Source organism: Lepidothrix coronata, unplaced genomic scaffold (genome assembly GCF_001604755.1).
Source record: "Lepidothrix coronata isolate B3197 unplaced genomic scaffold, Lepidothrix_coronata-1.0 Scaffold174, whole genome shotgun sequence".
Classification (NCBI taxonomy): Eukaryota; Metazoa; Chordata; class Aves; order Passeriformes; family Pipridae; genus Lepidothrix; species Lepidothrix coronata.
Window position 1 is genome coordinate 1712498 of NW_016690354.1, and position 14652 is coordinate 1727149.

Here is a 14652-nt window from a genome sequence, read left to right on the forward strand (position 1 = left end):
CTATGCCTTTCTGGCTATAGTACTAATACTCTTTTCCATTTTTTGGCTGCACCTATTGTGACATCCACTTTTATACCTGGTTATCTGAAAACTACCTAAATTTTTACCTTTAATACTTGACAGAGCCATTTAGATGGCTGATGTTTATTGCCTTGTCCCAGGCATGTACGTGTGGGACTGAAATTATTTTCTTGATGTGGAGGCATCACTCAACAACAAAATTCTGTGATTCAGTAATCAAACATTAATGATGTACAGAGCGAGCTTTTGAATGTTTTTCATGCCCTGATTACTAAACAGAGGTAAGGTCTGTAGTGAAGCAAAATGTGTTTGTCCTCGTGCTGAGGTTACACTGTCGAGTGGGACCACTCTAAGGTGCTGTTGAGTGGCCTGCAGCAACACCTGCCGCTGAATTCTCAATCAAAGTTAGAGTTAAGTGCAGTGGTTGGTCAAAACACAGCTGGACAGACAGGTTACAGCTTTTTCACCATGTATTTTTTCAGCAAATAAGCAGTTCTGGATGATTTATTAACTGAGCTACCTAAACACTGAGTTGAGAGTTCCAGCAGGAGGAAGTGGTGTCTATCTGTAAAGCTGCTCCATGGCTTCAAATTCAAGTGGCGGAAAGTTACTGAAGCTTGTAAAGTGTCCCTGGTGGCAACAGCATAACCATAAGAGAGTCATATGTTTTCTTGCTACGCAGCGGGAGGGGAGGCTGATCTGGAACTGTGTTTTCCCTAGTGCTTGTTGCTCAGGCCTGCATTTTGAGGCTGGCTATTAACTTTACGTGTGTCTTTGGTTGTTCGTGCTGAAGTACAAACTGTGCTGTAGACCAGCTGTGGAGATCTCTTAATGGAAGATACATTACAGGTACTGATAAAGTAAACTAATATTTTGTAGTATTTGAAGGTAAAAACAGAAAACTAGAAAACTTCAGTAAGGTCTAAAAATGAAAACTGGAAAAAAATAAGGTTGGAGGTATAGTTGTTTTGCCTGTTTTTTCTTTTCTTTTTTAAACCACCAATAGAAAGTTTCCACTATTTATGAACTAGGATTGGCTTTGTGGAGATTTTTTATGTATTACAAAACATTCTTTTAATTTTTTAACCTTGAGGAGGGCAGATTAATTATTATTGTCATATAGCTTCAATGGGAAGGCAAATATTTATATTGCATTAGTTTTTACAAGTGAATAGCAAGTTTTTTTCTGTAGCTAGTCTATGTCAGTATAAATTTTATGGCAAACTGAAGGGTGCAACAGGAAAAAATGCTTTAAAATACCTGTGCACTCTCATAATTTTTTGGCTGAGAGCTCAATTTTGTATGAGAAGTGAAAACACTGAAAGTGTGGTTTGCTGCAGCATAGGTTTGCAGTGGCACAACTTTACACTTTCAGTAAGTGAGTTTCAAGCAGAGGAAATTTTTCAGATTTCTAAATCCATACTCAGGCTTGTGTTTGAATGCGAGTTATGTGCCAGGCTCCTGTGTCTGAGGCAGGTACCTGGCCCTGACCCACAAATCACTTCCATGTTTTTTTCTGGGAAAGTTGATTCTTCTTCAACTGCTCACGTTGAAGTTTGTATGTGAACCACAGACGTGGATAGAAATGCTCCATTCTGCTTTGGTTGCTGCTAATTATTTTTTTTTATCTTGATGTTCCGCGTGTAGCTGTTTCTGCTATCATACCCAGTGCTGAGTGGTCATCTTGCAGTTGTCTCTCTGATGGACACATTTGATGCAGGCAGTTCTGAAATTACTTTTGAAAAGCAAAGTAATAAGCACCGTTGATACAGGCTTGGGCCTGCCTGTTGCTAAAATGTTATTCTATAGCAGAATAGGTGAGAGAATGATATTACACATACAAATGCTGGGTATTTCATGGCATGAAGTACTTACGGTGGAGGGATATTTTCACAGGAAAAGCCTATCAAGAAGGGTATAGCAGTGCTATAGGGTGTTGATTCTGATATTGTTACATAAAAAATATAGAATTTTAAGAGGCTTTTGGGTATAGATGTCTAAGATTGCATAAATGTTATATTGTCTTTTCTCAAAGATACCTGATACAATAATTAACAGTGCATTTTAATGTGCATGTGAAAGGGACAGTTGAAAATGGTGCAGAATTTTGCTTTTCCTGGTAGCTGTATTTCTTTCATAGTGGCCTCCTAATGTGGTTTCTTTAGAGACAAAAAGAAAAGAACAACCTGTATTTTAAATCTGCTATAGCACTTTGCACCATCAGTGCACTGCTTTTACGCTTATGACAAAATGACAAATTTGGAAGCACCAGGCGTGACCTGAAGTATTTCTCTTCCTCTCCTCCAGGCACTTACACGCATATGCACAGACACACATGTCCTCTCTGTTTCAGAGTCCTAGCAGGCATGTTGTGCTACTATGTGGAAAAGAAATATGTGGCATTTGGGTCAGTGTTTCTAGTTCACAGACTACTTGTGATGTAAGATGGCTTATTGCCGTGCATATGAATAATCTCTGATATACTAGTTAAATAGAGTGTAAATAGCTGCGGGTTCAGATACTTTTACATTTCAGGAGTTTTAAGAATTGATTGATGACCCTGTAAGAGGCAACAGCTCTGCTTTTCTGGTTATGGTTAATTATATCACAGGTAAAGGTGTGATTATGTGCATGTATAACTGAGACGTGCCTATTCAGCATATGCTGAGTGCTAGTCTATTCCAGTTCCTTGTACCATGGCATTTGTATAAGCCAGGAAAAAAAATGTAAATTACTGTTAATTTAATGAGCAAGGAAAGGTTAGCACCTGTCTATCTAATCCATACTTTTCCTGTATTATATTGCATTGAAAGAATATCACTGCCTGACAGTTCTAGTGCATAAACAGCTAAACAGTACTTGACATTTAAAGAGATTTTCTGTTGTGCACTTGTATAGTCAAGAGTAATTCTAATCCTATTAAAGATATTATGTCATGGAGGCGTGCCCTGCAGGAGAAGGCTTCTGCTAACTGGCCTGATGGAAAGCAGAGGGGAGGGGCGAGCAGGAGGGCGGATTTATTACTCGATAGTTAGGTCAGGGATTTCTGTGGGAAATGCCCAGTGGTTGCAGTTGCCGATGATTTCACGGCAACGGCAGTGAAACACAGAGTGCACTCTGGTAGCTGGTTACTGAATGAGACACTGCGAATGGGTGGAAAGAAAAAAGACAGCGTGTGAGAGAGAGTCAGAGAGACAGAGAGAGGGAAGCTGAGAGCAAGGAAAGTGCTCCGGCTCGAGGAGAGTCTCCCAGGTGTACTGCAGAAGCTTTTTGGAAATGGATGCAAGGACCATCTGCTGCCTATAGATTAGAGGGCTGTAGACTAGGAGTGCAGAGAAAGAGCTTATGGCTCTTTTGAATAAAAATCAAAGTTCTGCATAACTGATTCATCAAGATAAATCATGAGTCTTCTCTTGCATGGGATATTAATGTATAAATCCATGCTTCAGATAGACAGAATACAGCCTACATTGCTATAAAAAATAAAGACAGCAAGAATGCAGTGAATAAATTCTGCAGTGATTATCTGATTTATGTACGAAGAAAAAGAGAAGCAAAACACAGACAGCTCTTATCGCACTGTGGCATTTGCAAGGCACTGCATTTAATGCTGAGAGATGCTATACATTAAATCTGACAACTGTGAAAAGAGAGATCATGGAGAAGTCAAGTAGTGAGGATTCTTCAATTCACCGGAGTCCATCTTTGGATAGCAAAGACTCAGATTTTGCTAAACCTTCTACCTCAGGGAGGCAATTTGGTCGAGGTTTTACTGCAGGAGCTTTCTATGGTACAACTGGATCACGCACACAGAGCCACACTGGGGTCGGAACCGGGACCGGCGTTGGGACTGGAACTGGCGTAAAAAGTGACAAATACAGTGCACCCAAAGGCAGCAAATACGTGGTCTTTTACCTGGATCTATCCTTTGTTTTCCTTTTAGAATTTAAGAAGTGCAACATGGCAAGAGGCTGCCTGTGTTGTTTGAAATACATGATGTTCCTTTTCAATTTAATATTTTGGGTGAGTACTGCCTTTTCAGTTGCCTTCATCTGTTAGTGTATCCTGTACTGCTGCATTATGTGTATGGTGCATCTTTGAAGCAGTACAGTAAGTTCCCTCCTCCCCTCCCTCTCTCTCATACCTGCTTGGAATATTTTCAGTGTTAAACTTGTGTCTATTGGGAAAATGCACATGCTTTCTATATCTTTATTGCTACCTGGTTACTGTAGTTTGACTTCTAATCACTCAGACTTGCTGTTCTAATGTGTTTTGAACTGGGTTATCTAAGAAAGGGCAAAATTGTTGCCCTTTAAGGCAGAGTAGAATAATCGTAGCATTAAAATCCTGCAGTGGCTGGATTTTTGCATTCTGTTGTAATGCCTTGTGTTGCAAAAAGCTGCAGGTTAATTTTTGAAGTACATTTTCATTGTCACCATAAATCTCATTTGCTTTTTGTAAACTTCATTTGACAAACTTCTTTTTCATTTGAAAGAAGTTCTGTTCCATTTCTCCAATTAAAACCAGTAAATTGTGTATGTTCTAACCTCTTAAGGTCTCAGCATAAATGTGAAATGCCTCAAATGGTGAAATAATCTGGATTCAGTTTCAGCTGCAGTTGTACACATTGGTGTGTGAAGTTAGAGACTTGCACTTGCTTCTCAGGGATCAAAATTGGTTTTCCTCCATCAGCCAAGAGGCATGAGGAGTTGTAACAATGAATGCCTCAGCAAGCAAGTTAAAAGCTTAATGGCTACTTTGAGCAAAGTATTGTCATATACAAGAGAGGGAGGAAAAGTTAAATCATCTAGCAGCTAGGCATCCTTCAGTACAGTATTTTTAAGGAAATCACAGGCTAATTGAAATACTGAGTATGCATCAATATAACCCAGAATGAAACTGTTTGCTTAGTTTGAAAGCGAAGTCAATGCTTTCTTGATGGTTACAAAGCCTGGGCATGTGAACAAAGTCATTCATGGTTGTGATCCAGAAATATACAGTAAGCTTCACAAATAAATAAAAACACTGTCCCTGGATTTATTTTGGAAAAAGGGACATTAGCAGTCTGATTCAGGTAGCTACCTCTAGTGTATAGATATCATTGTTCAAATTAGGAATCTTACTAGCAGGTCCTGTTTTTATCTTGACCCACTTACTGAAATAACCTTTAAGAGCAAGAGTTAATGGGAGATTTGGTACAGTGTTGAACCGCTCACGCAACAGTGAGCTTTTATCAGTAACAGACTGGAATGCTACAATTACTGAACTACTGGACATCTTACTGAAATAGAAAGATAGAACTGATCACTGAAGAATATCTGATCAGAGTTCACTTATGATTTACAATTTTTTTTTTCTTTTTCTGTACACAAGCCCTACTAGAAAGTTGCCTTAACTATTTTTGGAATAAATAATTTTAAACATACCAGATTTATATCAAACTGGCTATTTGACCCAATGCTGCATTATTTTGACACCTTGGAAGTGTTTTTTTTCATATCTATATGTGGTGACTAGTTTTGGAAAAGCTTTTTTCTTATCATTACTTATGTCCTCTGTGATCAGTCATTTAGGTGTCTTTCACCCCTCACCTCCTTAGATGCAACATCTTTCTTTGATTTTACCTTCTTCCCAAGTAGCAATTTTCTTGACTCTGCATCAGACCTTTAGAGTCCATTTTTATCATTCCTTGAACTCGTAAAAACATTTCAGACTTCAACTGTGTGCTCATCTCTGTCTGCTCAGCTCCCACTGGACTTTTATACAAACACATTGCTTTGTAGGTTAAAACTAGCCTACCATCTGGAGCAGTTCTCTAGTGTCCTATGCTTCTTCAGTTCTTACTCTTACCTCTTAATCCCCTTCACACTCTCATCACCATGTCTTTTGCTGTGAAGCTTATATCACTTTTCTTTCTGTTATTGAACTTTGTCACCATATCTCTATCCAATATTTTAAAAATGCTTTTTTGTATGAACCGTGCTATACAGAATGAAAATGATACTCTGGCGTGGTAAATCTGAGAGATTATAAAAAAATGCTAAATGCAAGATGTCAGGTACTTTTCAAAGTAGTTTACAACAGAAATTTGATCCTCTGTCCTGGTTTAAATTGTTCAAAAGTGCCTCTTTCTTCAGTGTAGCTGGCTTATAATCAATTTTGCAAGCCAGAATGATGTTACTATGCATCCTTCCAGTCTTGCTATATTCTTACTTCTGTTTAACTGGGCTGTTTTATTGTTTTGAGAAATTCAAATTAATAATATTATCATCTTCTTTTACTCATGGAAATGCAAGCTAGAATGAAGCATACTACAGGCAGGTGTTCTGTAGTTTGCCACATCTGGCTTCATACCTGGAACCTACATTAGTTCTGCTATGCCTATCTGACAGGTTTTGAATGTTTGGCTCTGCTCGTGCTCCCTGCTGATGCTGTGCACGTGCAGTATCTCTCACTCCTGTCCTGTACTCTCCTGCTGGTCCAGCTCTGGACTCCCCACACACCCGTGGCAGTGCCCTTTGCTCCTACTCTACCCTGAAGCACTCCCTGCTATTTCAGTCCTGTCTTTCTTCTTAACCTTTTTTTTCCATTCCCAGGTTTGCTCATTCTTTTGCTTCCTTCTGAATTTCTGTTAAGTAACGCAGGTCCAAAAACATGAAGTTGTGGCCTGCTCTTGAGCAGTGACTATCTTTTGTACTGCAAGGTGATTTCTTTTTAGAAAGAGAAGACTCATTTTTAAATAGGAAATTTTCTGAGCTGTAATTTAAAGCAGAATGAGACTCCTGGTCTTCAGAGGTGAGGAGACCACTTCCACACTGGTATCTTCTGGTAAAGGCAAGAAGCATTTTGTTTTGGTCTCTTTTAAATACAGGAACTGGTTTAGGCAACTGGAAACAGAGGTGGGAAAACTTTGTTTCAAGGAGTCTTTAAACAGGTGCCAGTCCAGCAGCTGTACAGCTGCAATAGGCAATCCAGCAGAGCAGCTTGGTTACCACAAAGCTGCATTGTTCTGAGCCTGCAGAAGCAGAAAGCTTGTCTCATAGGAAGTGTTGTTCTGCCATAGTAAAATGGTTGTGAGATGCTTCCTCTGAAAATGAAAACAGGAGGTGTCCTTTGGCATCCCAGAATGCTGGGCACTATTGTCTTAAATGATTCTTAGTGTTGGCTCAAAGGAGTATATTCTTCTATAGGAAAAGAGGAACCTTTTTCCATTTTTTGCTTCTTGACACAGAGAGATTGGGACCTAATCTGTCCCTCATGGGCCAATGAGCTGTGCTACTCTTTCAGCCTTGCAGCTAACTTGTGTATCTGAAGACATGTGAGTTATATATTAATATTATATATTGCACACGGTATTTTATGTAGAATATGTTTTACATATTTTAATATATATTAATAGATATATATACACATGTATAGGTTTTAAGGTGATAGAGAAGTGCAGTGGTTAGTGGATTCTCTCTGCATTTTGAAGCCAACATACTGTTGCTGTGATAGCTACAGTCAAGGGTTGCCTTATATTGCTTGTGCCCAGCAAAAATTCAGTGTTTGTAAATTAGACTACAAGACATAGCTTTAGAAAATTAGTAACCTGTGTATTATTTAACCTGGAAGGATCACATGTGAGCTGTGCAAACCAAATTTGTCTAAGTGGGGCCTAGCAGTAAGTTGGAACAGAAGGTGTTTCTCCACCATATTACCAAGAGCTTCAGGTATTTCTCTGTGTCCCTCTGATTCTCAGCAGTTGTTCATGGCCATCTGGCATTGCTTTCTTTTAGAGATTAGGGGAGTCTGAGCTGAGGGTTAAGGAAGCTTATAGTATTTAATTGTGTGGCTAGGATGATGATTTACACTGAATTCATCCTAAGTGCATAATATGTCTTGCAAAGAGACTGGACAACTACAAATGTTAAATGATTTAGTTTGCCTTCAAGAATATTTATGTGCAAACACATACAGAGATTGCAAAGTAGCCAGTATCACTCTGCAGAAGAAATAAAGTATTGATTTTTGCTTCTACAGATAGCAGCTAAATTGTCAAGAAAGGTTATTGCCAAATATAAACATTAGGGTATATGTCTTTCTATGGTAGATTTCACTTCTCTGTTATTAGAGAGAAGGATTACAATAATTATTTTCACCAAATGTATTAGAAAATCTTACTGGTTATGAAATGGAAATTCTATAAAACGTGAATTTTTAAAAGAAATTTTGCTCAGGAAATGAGAATTTTACAGGCTCTTAAAAGGGAAATTTTGAAGTGACTGCAATAAGATAAAAAATTCATTAGATAACTTTGCAAGGAGTCAGTGGTCGTGACTACATTTTGGGTTGTTCTATTAATTTAACTAAGGTTAATGAGTCCACATACAGTAAAACATTCATAATACACATCTTGTTAGTTTTTACCAATGCTTAATTTTAATATAAAATGCATTTTATTAGGGGGAATATATGGCAAGATTATTAAATCTGATGTTCTGTGTTTCAATAAGAGCTAAGGAAAAGCTAACCATAGTCAAGAAAATCCTTAGTGGAGTTTATTTGTTAAAGTGCTTACTTTTCAACTACTAAAAAAATTCTGATAGGAATAATACCTATGTATTAATATTATATTTATAAGCAGAAGTTATAGGTTATCTAAGATAAATGGAGTCAAATTTACAAATTCAGTAATTTAATACTCAGTTTCAAAGTAAATTTTCTTATAGGTTTGGAGCATTTTCCTTTCACTGAAACATAAGTCTAGAAGAGTGATGTCTAAAAATCTTTAGGCATCAAGAGGAAAAGTTGGGCTGGAAACTTGATGGTCCAGCAGTAGCAGCAAAAGTCAAATTTTTTGCTTATACTCTGTTATTACAATAATGGATACTATTGCTCCTGAAGAATACTTTGCTGCATTAATTGTTTGTCTAATTTAATCGTATAGTAGGAGTAATTAATATTTTTTCCTGTAGAGTAAAAACAATTTTTTGTGTTTATCAATGAGCATAAGGACAGTAGTACAGCAGCCATGCAGGTCACTTTTACTAAAGGCTCAGATCAGACTAAAAGAGAGGGATCATGTCCATTCTCTGGGTCTTGCTGCTGTCAAAGCTATTGGTACTGTAAAGCAGCTAACAATTTTAGAATGGTTTACATAAAATAATCCATACTTATTTATGCCAAACTGGAATAAATACTATAGTGCACTGTTTAGTTTGAAGTACAAAGCTTTAATGCCTAATTGAACCTGTTGGACAGACAGTTAGATCATGTGAACAGACTTTGTCCCTACACATAACTGAAAATTAATCTCTGAGGTTTAAAAGGGGTGGACAGTTTGTCCCTTAAATGGGAATAAAATTGCTAACTACAGACAGCGTAGAAAAGGAAACACGTTAAATTTCTTTCCCTTTTGTTGTCCTCCCACTGATATTCCCCATTTTCTGACACGGGATAACGACAAGGGGAGACAGTAAGTGGCCCTGGAATGCTTGTCTCTTGACATAATAGCAATATTTATTTCTGTTGTATTTTGACTCTAATGACATAAGTGCAGTGACAGTTGCTGTACAATCCTGTGAAAGTAAGACTGTTCAAAAACAACCAACAAACCAAAACCAAATAAAAAATCCCAAACGAACAACCCTTTCCACCCCAACTGTAAAAAAAAACCAACAAAAAAACCCAACAAAAAACCCCCAAAAGAAACCAACAAGACAGTAAATTCTGGAAAAACTATGTTTTCAATGACATTAGCAGGAGAATACTTTTTTTTCAGTAGAGGCTTGAGAAGCTGTGAAAAGATCCCAGCTATTAGTTTTTAGCTTCCCCTGCAAATGGTACAGCACTGTTGGGGTCCCTATGGAAATGTGCACCTCAGTGGGAGAGAACTATTAGATAAATGTTTTAGCACGACAATATTTTGGCTGGGAGAAAAAGGAAAGGTAATATTGAGTTCAACACTGGTGTCCTAATGAATATGATGTAAATGAAGTCAATTTGTAACCGGTGTTATGACATTATAGAATAATATTCAAGCATTATTGGAGGCCTGAGACTAGTTTTAATTTTAAATAGTTAGGTTTGCTTGAGAGCGGAGTAAGACTGGTTAATCCAGGTGGAGAGGGCCCCATAACTTGTTTTAGGGTATAAGCTGTTTCAACTTGATAGGGAAGGCATAAGAAATGGCATTTTTTGCAGTGGTCCTCTACTAACTACTCTTTGCTAGCGCCATATTTTATTCAGGTTGTTTTTAGGTGCATGGAGTTTTTAAAATTATTTTTTGTTTTCTTTCAGCGTGGAAGTGTTTTTACTGTAGCTGTAGGTGCGTGTGAGGGCCATTTGTGTCTGTTATTTTGAATAAACAATGAGTTGATTCATCACACAAGCAGACTTGTTGTATACAACTGTTATAATGTAGCTTGCTGGACAGTTTGTTCATTTGTACAAGAGGAGGTTTATGGTCATTAAAAGTGAAAAGTGGCGTAAGAATTTCAAATTGGAAAACAAATTACAAATTACCCCCTCCAGTCCTCCCTGCCCCCCCGTAATCCCAGAGTTAAATCTTTCTTTAAGTGTATGACTCAGGTTCTGTTCCTCATATCCTTTATCTGCATGACCTTAAGAAAATTTCTTCAACCTTCTGTGTCTCAATTCCCCTAACTTTAAAAACAATGATATATCAACTTTTATAAGGCAATGGTTATAAAAATGGGATACAATTATTGTTAACTTTTAATAAGCCTAATAACTGTGATATTTCCTGCTTACTTGTGGATTTTTAGACCCATTTCAGTAAGTTGCTTGGTTGGGCCTTGGTTAGCATGTTCCCTTTTTTGTCTGTTCCTGCTACCCATGAGGGAAGTAGGACTGCAAGAGGCCCATCCAAGGGGGTATAATCTTTCTCATGTGAGTAGTGGATGAGCTTGTAACTCCATTATCTGGCTGTCCAAGGAGGCATCTAATTTGTTTGTTTAAACACTGCTGACACAGAACAAGATCTGGGTAGAGAAGATAGTAGGATGCATTCCAATTTGTGGAAAGTAAAGTATCATTTATTGGGGTTTTTCTGTACACAAAGTTAGGATGTTCCTAATGGGCCTCCAAGTCACCACAGATATTATGATATACTATAGCTCCTCTGTGTTTTTAATTTGTGAAATTACCAACCTTTCAGCAACTTACTAAAACTGTGAATAAAAGGAAGAATTCTGCTGGATATCTCGGGCTTTGCTTCAAATATCTTGCAGAAATAAATAAACCACACTTTCCAAACAAAGTGAAGGAACCTAATATGGCTAAAGGTGTGTTATTAGACAGTGAATGTTTGCTGAACTTGCTGGAAACTTGTAAAACTTAATCATTTTAATACCACTTTATAGAAATTACTGCAGACACTGAACGGAATGCAATTTCAGAACTTTCTGAAACAAATTAGCGTTAAATCAACTTAGATCTCCACTCAGCTCAATCCCTTGCTGCTTAGGAGCAACTTAAATTGCTGAATTTATTCAGCAGAGATAATTGAACTTCCAGTTGTTCGGAAATTTGACTGGAATGATTGTTCTTTCCAGCTGCTTTTATTGAGCTGAGCTGAAGTACACATGGCTATCCAAACCTTTTTCACTTAACTACTGCATCCAGTGTAGCAAGGATTGTGAATATTCTTGGGACCTACTGCTAGTTTGAAATTTAAAAGTCATCTACAGCTCATCTTCAATAATGTCTCTCAAAACCTGGCACCTCGGCCAATAGCTTTATCACTGCTCAGGTAATGTAGGTAGGGCTAGGTTTTCCACAGGGGTACAAAACATCCAGTCAATGTTTTTTGTTGTCCTTAATCAAGTTATAGCAAGTCCCTACAATCTTAGTAACCAATCTGAGCCCATCTGTAGGTGTTTAGTTTTGCAGTTAACATGTTGGTTTTCATCTCTTACTCAGAACCTCTGTGCTGTCTGGTAACAGAGCTGATGGTTACCCCTTGGAAAGCAATGCATCCCTGGGAAAGGGACAGAAACTGAAGCACAGGAAGACTAGTTTACCATTTCTTTTATTTCTTTCTTTGCCTTCTTATGTTTGCTGTGTTTTTTTTGTTAAACGCAGGAAATGAGAATTAACTTTTCAGAATTGAAAGCATTAATACTGTTTGAAAATACTGCTTCTGTTTTAGTGGGGAAGGAATTCTGTCCTCATGGACTCCTGAATCCCTGTGATACTCCTGTCTTCTGACTCTCCTGAATGAAAACCCCTTGCCCTGTTTCTAATCAATGCACCAGGGACATGTAATTTTGAAAACACCTTAACCTAATGTCTTTATGTCTTTCTTCTCATATAATACTGGCAAGTCATGAAGCATCAGAGATTGAATTTGTATCTTTTTGATTTCTTTTGTGGATTTCCTCATACTTCTGTTTTATGTGCATTCTGGTACAATTTCTGCTGCTGTAGGTACAAATTATAGGTCTGCAGTAGGAAATGATCACATTGCTTTTGATTCTTAAAAGTGTATGACACATATTGAGTGTTGCTGCAAGGAATTGAAACCAGCAGAAACTGGTATGCTAATCATTTGTTATAGAATTATTAATTTCTAACACCGTGTTATGTTGTGACTGATAAGTATTTATTTTTTCACTAGAGTAAGTGGTATTTAATGTTTTTTAATCTTTTTTTATGATGAAGACGACTGAAACAAGACAATAATGGGCTATGGATGAAGACAAGATTATGAACAGATGACTATAAGCTGTAGGGGTTCATCAGCTTAGCAAATTACTAGTCATTAGCAGAGATGCATTAGTTGCTTGTGTGCATGTTTCTACCATGTTGCAAATGTGATGCAAAGCATGTTAACTTAAACCACACAGTTTACTCTGCAAATAATGTATATAATGGTTAACAGTGGAAGCAGAAGGGCTACTTCTGAGTCAGAGGTTTGTTCTTTTAGGCTTTTTAATTGATGTATTAAGCACACTTGGTTTTAAATGGTGCTGCTGAATACTTATATTTTGTTGGTTAACTGTGTCACTGCTGAATAGCATGGATTTTTCACAAGTCTCCTTTCTTCCTCTGTATTGTCTTGGAGAGTTTCCAGTTAGTTCTGATCTTACGCAGGTAAGAGAGATGTCTGTCAACAGATTGTAATTCAGAAATGCAAATATCTCATTTTGTCTCATTTCATAGTAGTTTTAAACTCAATTGGTGGTTAAGAATCTTACTGTCCTTTACTTATGTACCCACTCCTCACATTTTCCACTCCATCTAGCTATTGCTGCATTCCAAAGTTTGCCTTTTCTTCTGCAGTGTCCTCTGGATGCAGAGACACAGTTAAACTAGAAAAAATAAACTTCATGTTCTCAATTGCTCTTTCCTTAGAGTTTTGATTGCCCTGTCTTCTCTATTTTCACTGCTTTAAGGAATTGATATTACATCTGTTGCCATAATCCTAGAGTGCCTTAGGACCACTTAATGAATTTATCCTCTTGACACTCTGTAAGTATAGGCAGTGCTTTTATCCTCATGATACAGATGGAAGGCTGAGACACCAAAACAAAGAGAACGTCTGCTTTGGAGCACAAGGTAGAAGGCTGAGAGCTATTAGAGAGCAGAACTAGCAAGTTTCATAGTTTAATCCCAGCCAGCAACTAAGTACCACACAGCCACTTGCTCATTTCCCTATCCCCCCACCCCAGTGGGATGGGAAGGAGAATCAGGAGAAAGGTAAGTATGTTGAGATAAAAGCAGTTTAATAATAGAAATAAAATATAATAATAACAATAACAAAATAATGATAATTGTAAGGCAAACTGAGACAACAGAGATAAATAAAACCCAAAAACTCCCAAGTGATGCAGGGTACAATTGCTCACCACCCACTGACCAATACCCAGCCCATCCCTGAGCAGCGATCAACAGCTCCTGGCTGAATCTCCACAGTTTATATACTGAGAATGATATTCTATGGTGTGGAATATCCCTTTGGCTCGTTCGGGTCAGCTCTCCTGGCCATGCTCCCTCCAAGCTTCTTCTGCACCTCCTTGCTGACAGAGCATGAGACACTGAAGAGTCCTTGACTCAGGGTAAGCACTGCTCAGCAACAAGTGAGGCACTGGAACAGGTTGATCAGAGAAGTTGTGGGCTCCCCATCCCTAGAGGTGTTCAAAGCCTGGATGGGCTGACGGGGTTTTGAGCAACCTGGTGTAGTGGAAGGTTCCCTGCCCCATGGCAGGATGGTTTGAACTAGGTTATCTTTCAGGTCCCTTCTAACCCAAGCCGTTCTGTGTTCTGCGTTATCAACATTATTTTCACACTAAATCCAAAACACAGCACTGTAGCAGCTACTAGGAAGAAAATTAACTCTATCCCAGCTAAAACCAGGACAGAAGTGCATGTGCAGCAGACGTCATCATAGAGAGGCTTGTGTTGAGTTCTGCATGGCAGTGCCCATGAGCTCAGAAATCCTGCTGATCACTTATCTTGAGCTCGGGTGTCTTTGCAGCAGTCTTCCCTGCACTTTCGTTTCCAGATTAGCTTGGGCAGAGACAGCTTAAATCTGTCTATATCCATGGTGTAGATGTGTCCTATTAAGAGACTTGTACAAAGTTAAACTGAAATTGAATCTGGATCTCTGAAGTCCCTGTTAAGTGT

At 38.2% G+C, this 14652-nt stretch overlaps 1 protein-coding gene across 3 annotated transcripts in view; it reads left to right on the plus strand.

Annotated features, from left to right (window-relative positions):
- Positions 1 to 14652, plus strand: part of TSPAN9 (tetraspanin 9) — a 178070-nt gene that overhangs the window by 79847 nt on the left and 83571 nt on the right. For 2 of the 3 annotated variants that reach the window (XM_017830113.1, XM_017830112.1), the window contains one exon: positions 3965 to 4044. In XM_017830113.1, coding sequence (XP_017685602.1) covers positions 3982 to 4044 — 63 coding nt within the window. In that variant the 5' untranslated portion in view covers positions 3965 to 3981. Of the gene's footprint in view, positions 1 to 3084; positions 4045 to 14652 lie in introns of those variants that run through there. The other variant, XM_017830111.1, reaches the window with a different exon arrangement.